Below are 18,971 nucleotides of genomic sequence, written 5' to 3'. Positions count from 1 at the left end.
TGGGTCTCCAACTTTAACTATGTTTTGTCGCACCAAATTTGATTGATTGATTGATTGATTTTCACACCAAAATGGTTGGTGCTTTCGATCTGCCTTTGGGCCTGTGGGCCTTTCCATTTATTGTCTGCAAATGGGCAAATGGGCAAATGGGCACTGCTCTTGTCTCATATCTTGTACTGCGTTGCATGTTGATTCTTCTAGCAGCTTTCTTTTCGGAGATTGATGCTTCTTGCCTTTCGTCACTTTTTCAAAGTCATTCATTATGTAAAGATTTTTAATCTTATTTACTTACTATTTCTTTTTTAATATATAAATATCAAACACCTTTTTAAAACTGTATCAATTGATTGCCAACAAGATCTAGTCTAGCGAAAGATGACTTTAATTTGTAGACCAGTGATCTTAAGTTCGAAACTTTCCAATCTTATGATCTAAAATTCTTAAAATTAATTCTACGGCTTCTTCTTGGTTCGATTTGGTGGGAAGATGCCCAGCCCATCAACATGCTCAATTGCTCATGTATTTCTTTTCATTGAACCAGGATAAAGATTACAATTCTTTTCTGCAGTAAAGTTTTTCTTCTTTTTAAAAGATTTTTTATTTTATTTTATAAAAGTTACCGACTTGGCCATCAATTAAAAGATACACATGGATAAGTCGAATGGGGGTTACCACAGTTGTTGTGGCCCTCCCCCCTTCCCCCCTTACTTGGCACCCAAGATTGAAACCCCAAGGTTTCTTTCCTCCCAATGTAACAAAAAATATATACATGTAGATAACAAAGTACTCGAAATATTAAGGAAAAAAAAAAACTAGCAATTATATAGGTATGGTCAAATTGATTTGAGAAATCACAATCCTCTAATGGAATAATCCAATTTATCATACTTGCTTTGATGTGCTTTTGTTTTGCTTATATAGGTATTTTGTCAACAAAAAAAAGAGTTTTTGTTCAAGTTTGTTTTGCGGTCACTTCCGGCATTTCTATATGTACCTCACTAGATGAAACATTACTAGCTAGTTCAATTTCATTTTGCCCTACTCTTTGTTGATGATCTTCCACAATTTCTTGGTTGTCGTCAACAATCTCAGTTTTTCCAGGAAAATTTTGGGTGATTTCCGCGAAAGTTAGCTGCCGGCGATGAGAAGAGGAGTCCGGGGAGTTCATGATTCCCCTACTGCTTCCTACAGTAGTAGAATCTTCGTCATGGCCAGATTGTGAAGAGTCTTGTTTCTTTTTCCTCTTTTTCTTCACTTCAGCGTGCCACTGCTTTATAACATTTGTTGTTTCCTCTTCAAGCACTGCTGCACTCTTGAAATTTGATCCCATCTGCAGGAAATAAGAATGCTTTCTTATTAGACAATCTGACATGTTATGTTATCGAAACTATTAATTTAACCTTTGGCAATATAGGGCTTGTTGGGACGCGAGGTTCAAATTAATCCTTTGAGAACACAATGTAACATATTATCCGACAAGAGAAAAAACTTATATGTTCATGTCTGTAGGAATGCATACCTGAGTCACTAGGGCATAGAGTGGAAGAGTAATGTAACTGCACATCACTTGAACAGTGACCCTGCAGAAATTCATCAACAATTAATTAGGCAGCTTGATTTAAAATTTTACCAAATCTGTGTAGTGGCAACATATGTAAATGAAGAGTAATTAAAACACACCATGGAAGATGAGCATGGCACTTACGCTAAGACCACCCGTATAATGATAATCTGTATGTGTTCGTGGTAGCAAGAGTGTATCCCAAATTGTAGCTGAAGTTAATAAGAAAAGAGAGAGGTAAAGAAAATGTTTAAGTGAACTAAACACGAATAATGTTCTTTTACTAAACAGTTTGACGTGTTATGTTGTCACATTGTTAATCCGAACACAAATTCATATAAAAATTCATATGATTAATAGTTTGGTTCAAATTAACAATATGATAACATAATGTTTGTAAATGGACATTTTAAATTACTAAATAAAACGAACATGATTAGTTCAAGTTGAAATAGCGACGCACCGTGACCCAAATGAAGAAAGCAAGTTCAAATGCATTCTGTAGAAGATGAAAGCAAATTAGTCGGATGATCGGACCATAAGAATTAACTTAGGGTAATCAAGCATTAGTTATGGAGTTAATCACGAAGAAGATCAATTATACCATAAACAAAGTGAGATGTACAAGGGTCAAGACGAACTGTGGTTGACTGAACCAGAAGTGACTGTCCTTTGGTTGCACCAAAGGAGTTCCTTTTATCACGTTATGCTGATCATGAAGTTGATGAGCCATTTGTGCAACTACTACTTCAAGTTTGGTTCCAAGAACCAGCACTATCTACCAACACATAATACGTAATTAGCTACTAATTAAGAGAACAATTAGTAATTAAGTAAGAACATGATGAGCAAGAGAGAGAGTTTAATTAAGCTTTAGACTTGGTACATACAATTAGTGGCAAGAATGAAACCCAGAGATACACCTGCCAACCTGTTTAATTAATTAAGTTCATAATGTTAATACCATTAATTCAGTTATTTTTATTAATTAAAGAAGTAAATGACTTGGATGGTGCTTAATTACTTACCATGCACGTCCAGAAAGATGAAGATGACGACTATAAACCACATGAATGGGCTGTCAAATGATGTACGCACACAATTAGCCAACATGAATTAATTTAATAATATGGTAATTAAGTTGTTATAAAAGGAGTAATATTGGTTCATATGGGCACAACAATACAAATATATATAATTCTAGTAACGCTGCATGTATCATTTTAATTTAATTACCGATCGCATTACTGATTAGATTCAACTTTATAGGAATAGACCCTAGAAGTTGAATTTAATCTTTAGGAGAGATGTAGTTAGTAATACGGTGGATTTATATACAACTCAATCACATTTATAATTTATCACGTTGTGACTATGCATCTCACGCAATGTAGGATTCGTATATGAGTGCTGCTAAACAAACCCTAAAATTAACTGAATACACCCTACTGCCAAACTATTTACTGAATTACTAATTTACCCTAATATAAAATGACCAAAAAGGATATATTTAATTGTGAAACAAATGTAATTTTAATAAGTACACCCTACTTACCATCTTCAACCCTAATCAAAGAAATGTTATCTCATACTGATTTCAGTATGCAACTAATAAAAGAAAAATAACAAAAACAAGAAACAAAAAAACAAAAAAACAAAAGAAACCCTGGCACCTTGGCTTCATTTATACTTAATTTCAAGAGAGAGCAACATTCATCTTCCATGGGAACACACCCAGGCAAGCCAAATAGCATGGTGACATGAATTTGGCTCATATAAGTAGGAAAGCTCTTTGAGATTGATTGAGATGGCAATGGCACTGTCTTGGATTTAGTTGACATGATGAATAAAAGAATACAAGTGCTAGCCCACTCGATGTACGATGGTCAAGATGATAATCTGGGGGTACGGCAGGGGGTTGGGTACCTTGATAAATTTTCGGGGTCTTGGGTGGGGCTAGGTACAAAGGGATGTGTGGGAGGGAGGGTGTAGAACTTGGAGATGGGTGGTGGTGGAGGAAGGAATGGGCGGGCCGCGGATGGGGGTTGGGTGTGGAGGCAGTTGTGGGAGGAGAGGGAGGGTGAAGGGCTGGGTAGGTTTTTATATATTTTAGTTTTATGAATAAATATTTTCAATTATTTCATTTGTATATCATGGGTATTTTTGGTACTTAAATAGGGTGTACTTAGTTAATTTTATATTTTGATATAAATATTATGGTGTACTCAGTTAATTTTAGGGTTCGTTTAGCAACAGTCTTCGTATATTTATGTGAACGATGTGATCATAAATATGTGTTAGAAATAATTTTAGGGTTATGGATAGAATAGCCAACCTGATGCCAACAACAGCTCTGAAATCGTCCTCCAGCGAACGTTGAATGTAATTTTGGAAATTGAAAGCATTATTGTTTGTGGGCAGATGAGTCTGAAAAATTTGTTATCAACAATGATCACAAGAAGAAAGAAAAATAAATAAAAAATAATTGAATGAGATATTTTAATTTGTATATAAATATATTGATTTATTTATACTCACTGAAACGAAGCCGTGGCGTAAAGTGAGATAATCAACTTTTTCCACTGAATGGAAGAATTGCCGGAAGAAGCACCTCTGCATGTATATAATTAACAACTAATTAATTAATTATAATAAAACCTCATCATGATTCATGAGAGCTGCATATGTGTTAATAAAATTAAAAAAATTAAAAAAAATAAAAAAACTCACAATCCACATTCCTGATCCTGTACAAGAAGTCATATGTCTACGACCAAATGTGGTCTGCCTTGTAAACCTAAAACGATTAGGATCTATAGGAAAAAAAATGAGAGAGAAAAGAAAGGTTGAATTAGTTGCTGTATTATATTGAAATATAATGCCGGAAAAACTATTTGTTTGTTCGAATTAAACGATATGTCATTAATATTAAACGATGTTTCAAGTTCGAATGCCCTCCTCTATTATCTTAAATTACCATTTGCAACTTGGTATTCCACCGTCTGAGTTTCTTTTTCCCATGCTTCCCAACGCCTCATCTGTCATTAAGTCACAAAAAAAAAAATGTAAAAAATTATTTAAAATTAAGTGGCTCTTAACTCGTGTAACTCACAAGTGACCACCACATATTATTTTATGACCATGTAATAAAATAATATGTAACACCAATAGCCTACTATTTTTCGTTGACTAGTTTGGAATGACACTTGGACTAATTTAAAATTTGGGTAGGGCAGTGGTGTGTGATCCGAATCTTAATGCATCTTTTTGGGCTGTTACCTACTAATCTAAGTTTTCAATGGGGTGGCATAAATTGACTTCACACACCCAAGTGCAACATTTTCAATGTAAGCAAAAACACTGTTAAATGTTTCAGGTTGGAATGCAATCTAAAATGGTACAAAGAGTCAGTTTCTAGAAGTTTAAAAATATTGCATTAGCTGAAACATGGTCGGTGAGGTTGTTGATAGGGTTGTAGTTAGTAGTAGAATTCTATAGTGCAGGACTTATTAGATGATGTCTTATCTCTTAATCGTTGGATTAAATAATGACTCGCAATTAGTAAACTACATTGGGGTGGGCTTATGACCTATATGGTTGAGACTCATGCAGATTTGTTTTGGGTGATTCTAAGCACACCCAACCTTGTTTTTTATCTGGACACCCCAACCAATTCCAAATACATTTTTAGTTTCCTACTAGCTTCTCCGCACGCGCTTCCGCGTGTGCGAGAGACTTTTTTTTTAAAATTTAAATTTATTTTAGAATTAAAAAAAGATAATAAGTAGTTGTATTCCATAAAATATGATCCATTTTCTGATTTTTCTTTTTATTTTTATTTTTTTAAATATGAAAAAGTGTGAATTTACCATATTATCATCATTTAATTAATAATTTCAATTCTTGATATTTGCATTAACCAATGACATTTTCTGGTATTTTGAATGTTTTACCATTCTCTACCCTTTACTGTATATAGATGAATAATTCTTTGACGAACGACTATCGTGCCCACTGGGAGCTTTCTAGCGGACAAAAGTAAAAGACAATTCTAGACGTCGTGTTACATATACATAATGCATACATCCAAGTTATAATTTTGTATTGTTTACTGGGGTGAGAGCCATCAGACTCTGTCCAATCACATAATATATTTATGGCAACAAAAAAAAAAGCATACCTTGGCCCTTCCTAAAGCCATGGTGAGAACAGTATACACAATCTGCATAACTGCTAACACAAATATGAAATTGTTGAGCTGGTTGAGCCCCCCTTGTGATATAAACGAGGTTTTCCCCTGCAAATTCAATTCCATTTTAATAAAACTAAACAAAAAATTAAATGAAATTAAAGTAACAAAATAATTAAAACAATTTATGTACCTACCTGGGATTCACAGTGATCCTCAGAAGAAGTTGCTGCTAGTCTTCTTTCCATGAATTGAATGGGCTCCAAACCAAGTGCTTTGGTGGTTTTAGTGGGTGCACTTTTTCTGCAGGGAAGCATGGTATATGCAACATTTGTGGGTATGCATATTTTGGATATGGACCTTTGTGACACTGTCAGAATTAGGGACATGAAACCCAGCAGCATAAGCACTGCATGCACCCAACCAAAAAAAAAAAACTAATTCAGCAAATTTCATCAATTAGAACATACATTCTGCAAAATTGTCAAGTGATGAGGTATTCGGGAAAATTGGTCGGAATTAGGACAGGTCATCGGTTCGATCGTTTTGCTTACCTGATTTGAGCTTCTCTACGGCCTCGAACAAGGCATTCTTTTTACGTTTTTTGAGCCACTGCATCATCAAATACACGAACAAAAAGAAGAAAAAAGAGAGGGTGTAATTAGTGAAATCAATTTCAAAAACAAATAAGATGGTAATTTCTTACGAAGGGTCATTAGATACATACTTGGCTAAGGAGATCGATCAAGTGCTCTATAAAGATAGAGATAAAAATGAAGACAAGGCAAACTGTTGCCAAAGCCCAAGTGGGTGTGTCTTGAAGTGAGCGGCTGGATGCTGCTGCTGATCCTCCAGAAGCCATACTTGCTATGTGCTCTTGAGGGAAAAAAGAGTCAGCATCAATGGGGGAAAGGAATTAATGAAAGAAGAGATGACCTGAAGAACCCACGGAGAAAGGCGCTTGAAGTTAAATACTTGGAAGTAAAGCCAATGAGGGGGACCAATCAGAGAAGAAAGATGAAACGTTCAAATCTTCTGTGCTCCTGTGACTTTTTTTGGGCGTTCAAGTCCAAAGTCCAACGGCTCTAAGCAAAACCTGCATCCGTGAAGGTCGTATCCATTAAACATGGTTTGACACGGTTTATATATTTTTATGACCGAAAAAACAAGCCACGGTTTATATTTAAGTTTTTTTTTGGTCCCATTTGTAAACCATATCTTCGCGATGCGCAAACGTCCAAAAGTGGGTGGTTAGGGCAGGTGTGGTTCCCATTTATTTTGGGCAACCTTCTTTATCACTGCATGAATGTTATAGGACAACAATTGCATTCGCTTTTGTTGACCAGGGCAGTGAACCGACTAAGATGATGATCTGATCAGAAGAGTAATGATGAGTTCTGATTGGTCCCCCAATATATTTCGAGTCGGGATCTGCTATCCCCAATTTACATGTCCCTCTTCCCCTAGCCCCTATTTCTTTGATTGACACAGGTGCCAACTTATTTATTGAAGAAGTACCGCATTTTACAATTTTCGTGTTTGTCCTTTTTGATTCGTCGATAAAGTTTAGTTCAATGAAAAAGGGCTTTGACTTGACCTCACAGTCACGATGCATATGCAGGACTAAAATTATACTTTCACAATTTCCAATGAAAAAGGACTTTGACTTGACCTCACAGTCCCAATGCATACACCGGACCAAAATTATACGTTCCCATCTGAATTTTATGGGAGTTGAACTTTGATGAACATGTTAAATTGGGTCCACACACAAGAGAGCCTGATTCTCTTATATTGCCAATTTTCCATATAAGAGAGTGATTCTCATTGCATTGCATCTTTTTTTTTTTTTTTTGTTGTTGTTATAATTGCAATTCACTGCAAACCCCCAAAGCATCTTTTGTTTTGTTTTCCGTTTTTGGTGACTTTTACGTTGCGTTTTATAACTTCCATGCAGACTTACACAGCACATTAATTGATAATCTCCTCTCCTCTAGAAGCCCCTCCTCACTCGTTATTCCTGGCTGGGGTGTTAATTTCTTCCTCATGTACTAATGCTTTTCAACAACTACGCATGATTGTGCAAAGGAGACGGCCAAGTTGATTAGGGCAGTGAGTCCCTTTTTGGCGCTCAATTTCGAGTTTCTCTTTTCTTAGATTATATTAATTTAGAGAATATTTATACTTGTATAACAAAAAATTTACATAATTGTGGAAGAAGCAAAGCTAGAATTTATAGTTTAATGGAAAAAAAAAAAAAAAGCACATAACAAGGAAAACTTTGACAACTAGCAGCTAGCACACATCAACCTAGGCTAGTGGTAGGGAATTTAAGAGCAGAAGAGGACCATGGGAGACCCAAAACAACCAAAACAAATGGTTATTGACGCCTAATTTGAAGCCCTTTTATTCCAAGCCTGCCGAGTATTCAAACAAAATAGAAAAAACCTAACTGAGTTTGAACTTCACTACATTTCAATACATTGCATTTGTCACTTTTGTTAGTTCTTTTCCTTCGCCGTCACATTTCGTGTGAATTTTCTTTGATGACTCTTCAACCAACATTAAATTCTCATACGAATGTGCAGCTTTTCAAAGGGAATAAATATTTAGTTCAGAAAAAGATATCGTAATTCCTCACTAGAATTTATATGATGACAAGTCAGAAAAGTTAGGGATATAATAGATAATGACAATGACACATTGTGCATCATTAGAAAAAGCTAATACAAGATTTCGTCCCAAAATGACTCAATTAGTGTGGAAGTCGTCTCGTCTGATTAGTCTTTGGTCTAAAGGGCAAGCACTTATCGTGATTATTTAAAAGATACATAAGTTCTTAGGGCAAGTGCACATCACACTTATTTTATAAAAATTAGTTATGGTTTAGTAAATTAATCACCGATCTTACGTCACACATGTAATGTCAAGATCGCAAAAGACTACGACTTCCCGGCGGCCGATCAGAACATGCCACACTTGAAGACCTTTAGCCCGAACTCCGGTCAAATACAAGCAATTTTGCATATACAACTCTCCTATCTTCATATAGATAATAGACATCAATCCTTATAATTAAATCATAAATTTATACTTAATAATAGAATTAGGCATCCATAAAAGAGTTGAACTGTTCATGACTTTACTCTTCTAGAGAATCCAAGTCCTCTTAAAATTATTAATCTAGTTCTCCCACATTATTATGTTAAGGTAATCGATCAACTATATTATAAATAATGACATGAAAACAAGTTTTTCTTTCTTTTTTTATTTGTTGTGTAGGTGTTATGTTGTCAATATTTAACCTAAATGCGGTCATCTAATATTGAATTATTCCTTCAGGCTCGAAGTTGTAGGACGCTAATACAAAATCTATTTTCCTAAACTTGAATTATATAATCTAATCGTGCTCTTGGTCCAAGTTTATTGGAAAAAAATGGAAAGACGAAACGTATTGGTTTAAATACTTTTATTTATTGGATTTTTGGTCTAATTATGAGCAAAGTTGTTAATCACTGGTCAATGAGTTGGCTAAAGTTAAGTTATGTTCTTCCCTATAATTTATTTATTTGTTCTATTAACATCTACGTGTCACAAAAAGATCCTAATCATAATTATTTATACAAGATTATGTATGTAATTAAGTGTTATTATGAATTAATATTGGTGACACACGCACAACGTGACCTCGACAACTATACAAAACTAGCCATCCAATGTTGAACTAGAATTCCATAAGGGTTTAACTGGGGAAGTTAGTACTACTATTGCATGCATACAAAATTAGACAAATATAAAATATATACTTATTGCAAATTATATTATTTATATGTGTAAGCAAGTCCCTGTTATCTGCTGTTGAAAGTTAATTTTTTAACCTTGTTATTATAATTGTGATGATTGTGAGGACTTTACAAGTCACGCTTGGATATTTTCAAATTTTGAAAAGTTCATGTGATACAAAGCTACATGTCTTACTCAAACCACATTTGAAGAACCAAGATGTCTTATTAGGAATGTTCAAAGAGCGTTGCCATTTGGACCATATTTTCTGACCATCTTATTGATCATCTACTTAATACGGGTGGGGCCCATTTGTATTAGATGAGAAGAACTTACATGTAATGTTAGGAATATCACTGTGGCGGAATTCCAAGCCTATCATATATTGCCATGTTAAAAAATTAAAATACATTGGTGATTGACTTGAGATAGTGCCGCAGTGGTATCCCTGATATATGTACGTTTTTCCCGTATTAGAGAAGTCGTCAAGATGATCAATAAGTATAGGTAAGTTCAAATCTCACATTATGAGGTATATATATTTATATATGTGAAGGCTTGATGGGACTTTGTCTAATTAAAGAGTAGAGATTTTTGTCACTGTAATTCAACAAGTCAACTAAGTTGCCTTCTTGAAGGGCAAATTCGATTCGGAGTCCTCTTGATGTATTATCATATATTGAATATGACCTTTTGGATTCATTGGCCAAACTAAAGAAATTTATGTTTTTGCGTGAAGGGGATGCTTCCAATCCAAGCATATGTAAATATTTTTATCAGTCACGCACGACTAATAATTGGGGGATTTTATATTTTGGTCTTGTCATAGTTGGCTTCCCACTGTAGAATTGATTTTTAATTGTAGCTTTAACTACTACCAGAGTTTTACCCAAAAAAAAATTGAAAAAAAATGAAACCGCTTTATATTTGATTGATTATTTTAAAAAAATTATTATTGACACTTTAAAATAGTTAGTATGCACTTAATTTTTCTGGTACGATTTCGTAGACTACGTAAAATTAAAATTTTGAAGACATAAAAATATGGAAAATACAAAGTTAACCAAACAAATGTTGAAATGTTGTATATGTATTTGTGTATATATTTTATGATGGATGATTTTTTGGATGTTTTCGTTGGTTTTTCCTCATGTTTTCAAGGCTTATGGCTTTTCTTTCACGTTCCCATGAATGATCGCCATTGCAAACTTCTTTGAATCTAGAACCAATGTCTCCCGTTTATATGGACAAGGGGGGAAGACTGGGGAAAAAACAGTGAATTTATGGAATTGGGCTTTTATGGAGTAATCTTTTTCTTTGGGTGCGGTCTAAAATCCAAGCCGAGGTCGGGGTCAAGCAATTCCAAGGTCAAGATGGAACCCAACTCCAATCCAAGGTTAAAGTGGAAAAACAATGAAATTAGTCCAATCCAAGGTCTAGGGAAAAAACAATGAATTTATGGAATTGGACTTTTATGGAGTAATCCTTGACCTCTAAATAACTGAAGTATTTGACTAACCAATTCTAATTATCTTTATTCAAGTCTACATGGACTTAAAGAGGAGAAGAACTTACATGTATCAGGGATGTCACTATGGTGGTATCCCAAACCTATTACGCATTATCATGGCGGAAAGTTAAAACACATGATAATGGGTGATTGGCTTTGGATAGCTTCATAATGATATCCTCATACATAGGTAAAAAAAATTCCTTAAATACATTTACAACTATTAATCTGAAAAATAGGACTGCAACAAGACTCCACTAACCCAGGTTTGCAGAGCATACACTACTTCCTAGTAAGTAACTATTACCCCCAAGAACTAACTCCACTTCCTAAATGCTAATGAAAAATTATTCAAAATTTACAAAACTAAAAACAAAATAATTAATAAACCCATAACACACGTATTATGAAACTATTTTATTGTTTGGTCGCACGCTCCAATGAATATTACTTCGATAATATAATTAAAATGCCATTGTTTAGACGACCATTAAAGTAAAATCAAGGTATAATAAAGTTACTTTGCGTGAAAAAGCAACAAGGGCATTTGGTCTAGTGGTATGATTCTCGCTTAGGGTGCGAGAGGTCCCGAGTTCAATTCTCGGAATGCCCCATTTGTTTTGGCTTCATTTTGGTTGGGCACACTTTTCAATGCTTGGCCCATTTCATTCTTTTGCCACACAGCAAACGGCATCGTTATAATGGGCACAAAACACATGCCCTTTTATTTCTTTGTGCTCTTTCATTTTGATATAATGGGCCCTTAGATTCGTTTTGGGAGTGATTCTAGATGTGACATAATTATTTTTGAGAAGAAGTATCTTCATGTGCTTCTCCATAAAATTATTAAAAGTGATTATATGAATAAGCGATTTTTTATAAAAGTAATTATTGGCCTATTAAGAATCACTCCCAAACAAGCCCATATTTGATGAGTATAGAATGATTATTTAGGGTATAAAATGATCCTTTATAGCTTCAATTTTATGTTTAACCCATTAGAAACTAAAAACCTAAAATTTAAGCTACAAATTTGGATTCTAAATTAAATCAAGGCTTAGGAAAACTGAGTGAGAAGGAGTTTCTCTTGACCCATATGTTTGTTAAGAAAGAACGGATGTTCTGTCAAGAGAAGAACTCATAAGACAATTTGGTTATTTTATTACTTAATTTTCGTATAAGATTGTTTGGTCAAGTGATATCTTGTTGGAATGATTTTGAGCTTAAATTTTAAAGACGATAATCTATTGTGATTTTGAATAAAAATATTTCCTTGAAGAAAATCATAAACATATAAAAAGAGAATCATATGATCTATCATTGTATTTATTATTGATGTTAAACCATGGCATCTGCTCCAGTATCTTTCCGGGACTGCCCACTTGCATGGATGATTTAAATTCTGATTGATCATTCATACCATAAACAAACTCTAATCAAAACTTGATATATATATATATATATATATACATTATTAACCCATTTTTGACATTTATGTGTTCGAAACGTACAACTCATCCGGTAATTTCCTGTAGGGTACGCCATGTCCTCGCGCAAACAACACTCCAGTCCACATTCATATTGACAAGAGCTTTCTTGCTTCAGCACATTTAATGAACTTTTGACGTAGTATTATAGAATGCCATAACCCAAGGGATATGCAAGGTGAAAGCCCTACTGCCAATGGGTTCCCACCACAGTGTCAGTGGTGGTGACTTCCCCTTTTCCCATGGTGGGGTGACTTCCCCTTTTCCCATGGTGAAAGCCTTAGTTTCTTGGTCCAATAGAACTTGAATTCTTGGGACAAGGACAACGATTGTGTGGCTCACAATTAGGATGGTACGCGTATATAGCTCTTTCTGATTGAGCAGAAGCAGTTAACTTAATTGTGCACCACCTCCTTTATTAATTCTTAAACCCAAAACAAGCTATAATTCATAGTTTATAAAAATAATAGACAATGTCAGGAGACTTATAGCTTTATAGATCTTAGCCCCGCGACCCACGGCCGTGACATAGTCTTTATTCACCCTAAGAGTTCGACTCTTGTAATCTTCTCCGTCCCCAACAGTATATGACAAGCAAGCAGATGGAAGATACAGGAAACTAGTTGAATTGAATAGGACCTAGACTTGGGTCATGAATTGCTTGCAATGTGTATCCAAGTCAACTCAAAACTTGCAATGTGCTCTTGAAAAGAACAAAAAAAAGCTTCTTTTAAGAGAGAAAAGAAGAAAACGCGTCAATATTGTTCATTTGGACCACTTTTGGTGGGTATGTATGCCTCTTGGCAGGGTGCCATTTTCATTCTAAATACTTTGAGGTATTTGATCTCACTTCTCACTCATATAAATGGTTGTCTAATTCAGCTCTGCATGTTGAGGTATGTCACATGTATATACAACAACACGAAGTTTTTTTTATATAAATAATAATAATAAAGATATTGGATGATAATATTTTTTTTCTTTTTTCCTAAATAATCATCTATATATAAACTGTTCATACAAAGTTGATCATGTAGAATAAAGAAGAAATGCTGCATCACGTTTTTTTTGGTGAAAAATAAGAGCAAAAAGAAAAAGGTAACTCAACGTCCAGGGGGATCATTTTGGAAAACTTCCAAGGAGATGTAAATATTACAATGTTGTAGGCCGTCAAAAGAATGATGTTTAGATTTTTTAAAAAAATCACAAAATACAAAAACTTGGTCTTCTATCCTTAATGACTTCTTAGTGACAGACTGAATAATTTGATTGAGTCATATACTTATTTACATTGCTAATTTGGCTTATACATACATCATTGAGCTACATTGCCATGAGACATGCATGACTTTTTTTTCTTTTTTTTTTGGGAAAGATATTTTATTAAACACCATAAGAGTATACAACGGGTAGAATAAAACCATCCGACCATGAGACATGACTTAAAGCAAATTTGGAACACCATTGTAGGGCCCACTCTGCATTGTATTTCACTAATCCAAACTGTCTATTTTTAAGAAAATCATTCAAAGATCATCTCTACAAAAAATCACTGGAATCCGATATCATTTGACTACTCAATTGAGTTATTGAAATTTTAGTACTTTTTTGAAGCACCGTGTTCATTGATTTTGTAAGACACGATTGGATATCGAAACGGTTTCCGATTTGTCTAATTTTTTGCAAGGATGATATAAGAATATAGATTTAACAAATAGATGGTTTGGATCATTGAAAAAAAAATCATAAAGGACCCTAAAAGGTGTCTCTCAAATAAAATTATTTATACCATATTTACTTATCATTTTGCTGACTACCTCTCTAATGCAGGTAAGTCCCTTATACATTAATGGAGCCTGCATATAATCGATAAATGTAGTACAAATTAACATTATTCCTCACTTGAGGCTACTAGCTATGAACAACACCAAGCAATTACGTCAGTTAGGAGGGAAAAGGGCCTGCATCACAAGGTCAACGGCCTAAAATTCTAAAGACTAAATCATTGCATTTTCCACGGTCATTTGCACGGCAGTTGTTGTAAAATTATAATTACAGACGTATGGAATAATGCTAAGCATGAACCTGGACAAAAGACTACTTCAGGTCTTTTGAAGCCATACTCATAATGAGTTCGTAGACCAAAACCAACTTGTCAAGAATAATTTGATCGATATTAATTGATGCGAGAGCTTTAGAGTTCTGGTTGGCCAAGTTCAGCATCTTAATTGGCTCCTTAGATTAAATTAGAATAAAAGAGTTTGATGATGCAGATCATTAGGGATGGATTTACCCATATCCGTGTGAACCGCTAATGTTGTTGCCCACCGCATAGCATGCTTTTTTACATTGGGACTTCCTTGTTTTGGTTTGAAGATCCTTCATATTTTATTTCTGATGTTTTATATGAGGATTGTAACATGTAGTTTTTACGGGTATGTCAGGGAGGGGGCTCTATCGGAAGCAAGGTTCCTTCTCCCGCTTGCAGTTGAGAGGATATGTTACTTTATAGTCCGACGACCAGGGGTAGAGCTAGAATTGTAAAGTTAGGGGGGCCGAAGTAGAAAATACAAGTATACAAAATTCCTAAGTATTCAATAATTACATGTTTAGAACTAAATATTTCTAATTTAATCATGTCTAATTTGTTTTAGAGGGAACTTTAACTTAAATTATAAGTGGTTTATTACAAATTTTATATCTTATATATAATATAATAGAGGAGAGATAAAAAAAATTGGAGGGGCCAGGGCCACTCCAGACCTAGGAGTGGCTCCGCCACTGCCGACGACCATATGTCCATTTGGTGTAGAGAACTCGCCTAATCCTCTTGAACATAATTTGGTTTTTGTACTTGTTCATTATTTTTTATCAATAAAATACTATTGTTTTTGAGTAAATAAAACAAAAATTCCGTATAAAATATATATAAAAAAAAGAACTAAAGTATGGGAATTAATGGTTTCAGCCATTTAAGATATAAACTCACTTGAAACTCTCTCGATCGTCGAGGTTTTTTTATAAATAAATAAATAAATAAAAATCACGGGATCAAGAGCCATCATTTTTCTCCTTCTCTTTATATAGATTTTTATTGAATATTTGTATATATTAATTTCCTTAACCATTCTAAACAGAAATTTTACAGATTAATTGGTTTGGTTAGTCAGAAATGGCTGCTATGAAAATACAATAACTACAAAATAATTGAGAAAATTGCCACCGTGGGATTCAGGATGGGTTTGTTGGCCAATTCTCAATTTGTAAAGTTCCCTTAGGTGTCTTGAAAGAGGGACTTCAAAATGGTGATGGGATCTCCTGGAAGGTCACAATTGGTTGGGCCAACCGTTGGGTTTTATTATTATTTAATTATTAAAAAAATTAATTAATTTATCTTTCTAATCTAGGTTGAATTTTCGAAGCTGAAATAGATAAGAACAACAAGAGAAGGATGTTGATAGTACTCCATTGGTATCATTGGCTGGCTAAGCCAGTCCACGTGGACATCCCAAAGGTATGTTGGTTTTGTTTTTATTTCTCTAAGTTTAATTAGTTATATATGTTTAGTCAATATGGTGGCAAAAAGAAAACCAAAATTTATGAGGAAGATGAGATCAAGGGGACTTTTATCAATTTCAAATTAGGGTGTATTAATCCAATGTGTCAATAGAATTGCCCATCCAGCTAAGTGCCCGTTTGGCATTGCTTATTTGGGGTGATAAGTGATTTGTTAAAAATTTTGGAAAGCCTAGCTCGTTTGGTAAACTATGAGAAAATCACTTATTGTTAAAAATTGTTGTGAGAGAAAGCTATAAGGGAAAGCAACTAATGAGGTGCTTTTATTTTCTGATTATGCAGGAATCAGTTTCGAATAGGTGCTAGGTTTAATGATTATGCTGCAATTTTTATTCTAATTATTCGGGAATCAGTACCAACAACACTTTTAAAAAAAAGTTTACCAAACGCCAAATTGCTTTCTCTCACAACAAATCTAACAGTGATTATTTTCACAGCACAGCAATGCCAAACTGGCCCTAAGTCTTTTGTAAAGCCTTCAACGTTTTCCATCTAAAATATCTTTGCTGTGTATTATAGTAGTACTTCTCTTCTCTATTGTTAGAAGATGACCTAATTCGAATGTCCTTTTTCTGTATTAATAAAAAAATAAATTAGATCAACTGGTTTAGTTACTCTTATACTACAAATTAATACATCCGGACTAAAAACACAGCAAAGAGGTATCGTCTTTGAACATTTTAAATTTGTGCACGTGAGTTTGAAAATGAAAATTTCACCTTTTTAAAATTTATTGGAAGGGATCAAACCCTTTACCAATTTTTACCTTCACCAGTATAAGTTTCCCACACCCTTCCTCTCAACTTAGTCCAACTCCAAGGGCTTGACATGTATATTCTAATCTCCATTGCCTTGAAATGGAGTAATTTATCCGTCAAAGTTAAGCTGGTTCGCCTTTTAAACTGTCAACACGAAGAAGAAACTATAATAATTAATCCAAAGGAAAATTTCTCCTTTTGGTGTGTTAATTTGTCAAGGCAATGTATATATTTCAGCAACACCTCGTCTCTGTTTTTCGTTTTCAAACGTTTATTTTGTCAACATCTTTAAAACATGCAACAATATTATTTGAAAATCCGCCCACCTCATTATTATTTGAATATTTATTGGTATTAGTCACACACATAATATCTGCACAAAATACACACTAGAATTAACTTACAAAAATGACAGATGTATGGCACGTACAAAGAGGTGTACCCAAAGCTCAATTTCTCCATGCACATGAAGAAAAATGCTCCAATTTCCTTCATAAGGGAAAGGCTAAGCTTCTCGATGCCCTAGATTAAAAAAGGAATTAAAAAAAGGAATTAAGGTTATCTAAGATGGCAGGCATAATGAGAAAACCGTTGAGCTCCGTTTCCCACTATTGTTCAGTATTTTATTCAATTTTTTATTTTATTTTTATATATACAAGTGATATTTGAGGTGTCAATTTGAACACAAGAACTTAGATGAAAAATAATTACTCTTAACTACTTAAATTCTGAACCCGATTTGAGGTGGGGAATTTGAATACAAGACCTCAAATGAGGAAGTAACTGTTCTTAACCACTTAAATTTCAAACTCCACTTAAAATGGAGTGTTTGAACACAGGACATAAGTTGAGAAAGTGACTATTTCTTTAACTACTTGAATTCCAAATCTCTTCCTTTCTACCATACGTATACTTACAGGTGTATGCAAAAATTATTCAATATGTACAGACCAAGTCAATAATGTATTACAATAATGTGAAAATTATGTATATAATCATTGACTTGGCACTTGTTCTATGGTTTGTTAACCCTTGTCACCCTCAAGTCAGTCAATTTGTCCCCCTAAGATTGGTTAATATTTGGAATTTTCTTCGTAACATATTCCAACCATACATTTTGTTTGTTTGTTTTTGTTTGTTTTGTTTTTGTGAATTATAAAATATTAGAGAGGCTTTCTTTTAAATAAATTTAAATTTATTTTAGAATTAAAAAAGATAATGGTAGTTGTGTTCCATAAAAATAGAATCCATTATCTGATTTTTTTTAGTTTTAATTTTTTTTAATATGAAAAAGTGTGAGTTTACCATATTATCCTCATTTAATTAATAATTTCAATTCTTAATGTTTGTATTAACTAAGGGCATTTTCTGGTATTTTGAATGTTTTACCATTCTCTGCCTTTTGCTTTATATATACTAGCCTCTCTGCACGCACTTCCGCGCCTGCAAGAGGTTTTTTTAAAAAAAATTTAAATTTATTTTAGAATTAAAAAATATAATGGGTAGTTGTGTTCCATAAAATTAGGATCCATTATCTGATTTTTATTTTTATTTTTATTTTTATAAATATGAAAAAGTGTGAATTTACCATTTTATCCTCATTTAATTAATAATTTTAATTCTTAATGTTTGCATTAACCAATGGCATTTTCTGGTATTTTGAATGTTTCACCATTCTCTGCCTTTTGCTTTATATATATAGATAAATTATCGTAATTCCTCAGGAAACTAAATTTGTATTTTTCCGTGGCATCAATTATCAACTGTAGGATTTGAGATGAGCAGCTTGAGAATTCATCTGCTTAAAGAAATTTTATGCGAAGGGAGGGTTGACTCTTGGGAAGTAATTAACGGTGGTGATCAAATTAATTAAATAAATATTAGGGACAATGTTTTAAATCAAGGGGTAACATTATTATTCAGTCAAAGAAAACTGTGTTTGATCTTTTAAATCGAGTCAAGGACTCATTCAGTCTTCAGCCTCTCTCTGTCTCTTTCTAACTCCCAAACGCGTTCAAAGTCAAAATGATCCCCTGGGGTCACTTCTATTTTTCTTTCCATGAGTTCATTTCAACTCCTTTTAACACCCGCAACCTCTTCGTACCTT

General features: G+C 33.9%; 1 protein-coding gene and 1 non-coding gene across 2 annotated transcripts; one reads left to right on the top strand and one right to left on the bottom strand.

The window, feature by feature from the left end:
- Nucleotides 1-721: 721 nt before the first annotated feature.
- Nucleotides 722-6,881, bottom strand: MLO3 (Seven transmembrane MLO family protein). The gene is made up of 15 exons (XM_021974651.2): nt 6,478-6,881; nt 6,305-6,362; nt 5,948-6,159; nt 5,742-5,858; nt 4,539-4,599; nt 4,292-4,374; nt 4,100-4,174; nt 3,897-3,988; nt 2,590-2,639; nt 2,452-2,492; nt 2,166-2,339; nt 2,025-2,060; nt 1,706-1,773; nt 1,520-1,580; nt 722-1,330 (listed from the first exon to the last, which is right to left on the bottom strand). Exons 1-15 carry the CDS (start codon nt 6,610-6,612, stop codon nt 953-955), a joined length of 1,641 nt encoding a protein of 546 aa, XP_021830343.1. The 5' UTR covers nt 6,613-6,881; the 3' UTR covers nt 722-952.
- Nucleotides 6,882-11,584: 4,703 nt separating this feature from the next.
- TRNAP-AGG (transfer RNA proline (anticodon AGG)) lies at nt 11,585-11,656 on the top strand. Its single transcript has one exon. It is a non-coding gene; the product is annotated as a tRNA-Pro (tRNA).
- Nucleotides 11,657-18,971: the final 7,315 nt, after the last annotated feature.

The sequence above is a fragment of the Prunus avium genome, chromosome 6, assembly GCF_965620075.1.
Source record: "Prunus avium chromosome 6, drPruAviu1.hap1.1, whole genome shotgun sequence".
Taxonomy (NCBI): domain Eukaryota; kingdom Viridiplantae; phylum Streptophyta; class Magnoliopsida; order Rosales; family Rosaceae; genus Prunus; species Prunus avium.
Note: the sequence above shows the minus strand (reverse complement) of the source record. Positions and strands in the feature narration are given on the sequence as shown.

Excerpts from the sequence above, each read along its gene's own strand:
- MLO3 (XM_021974651.2), bottom strand. The coding sequence starts at position 6,612 with ATGGCTTCTGGAGGATCAGCAGCAGCATCCAGCCGCTCACTTCAAGAC. Across the intron at positions 6,160-6,304 it reads CGTAGAGAAGCTCAAATCAG|TGCTTATGCTGCTGGGTTTC; the intron begins GTAAGCAAAACG and ends GGGTGCATGCAG. Across the intron at positions 1,774-2,024 it reads CTTTCTTCATTTGGGTCACG|CTACAATTTGGGATACACTC; the intron begins GTGCGTCGCTAT and ends TATTAACTTCAG.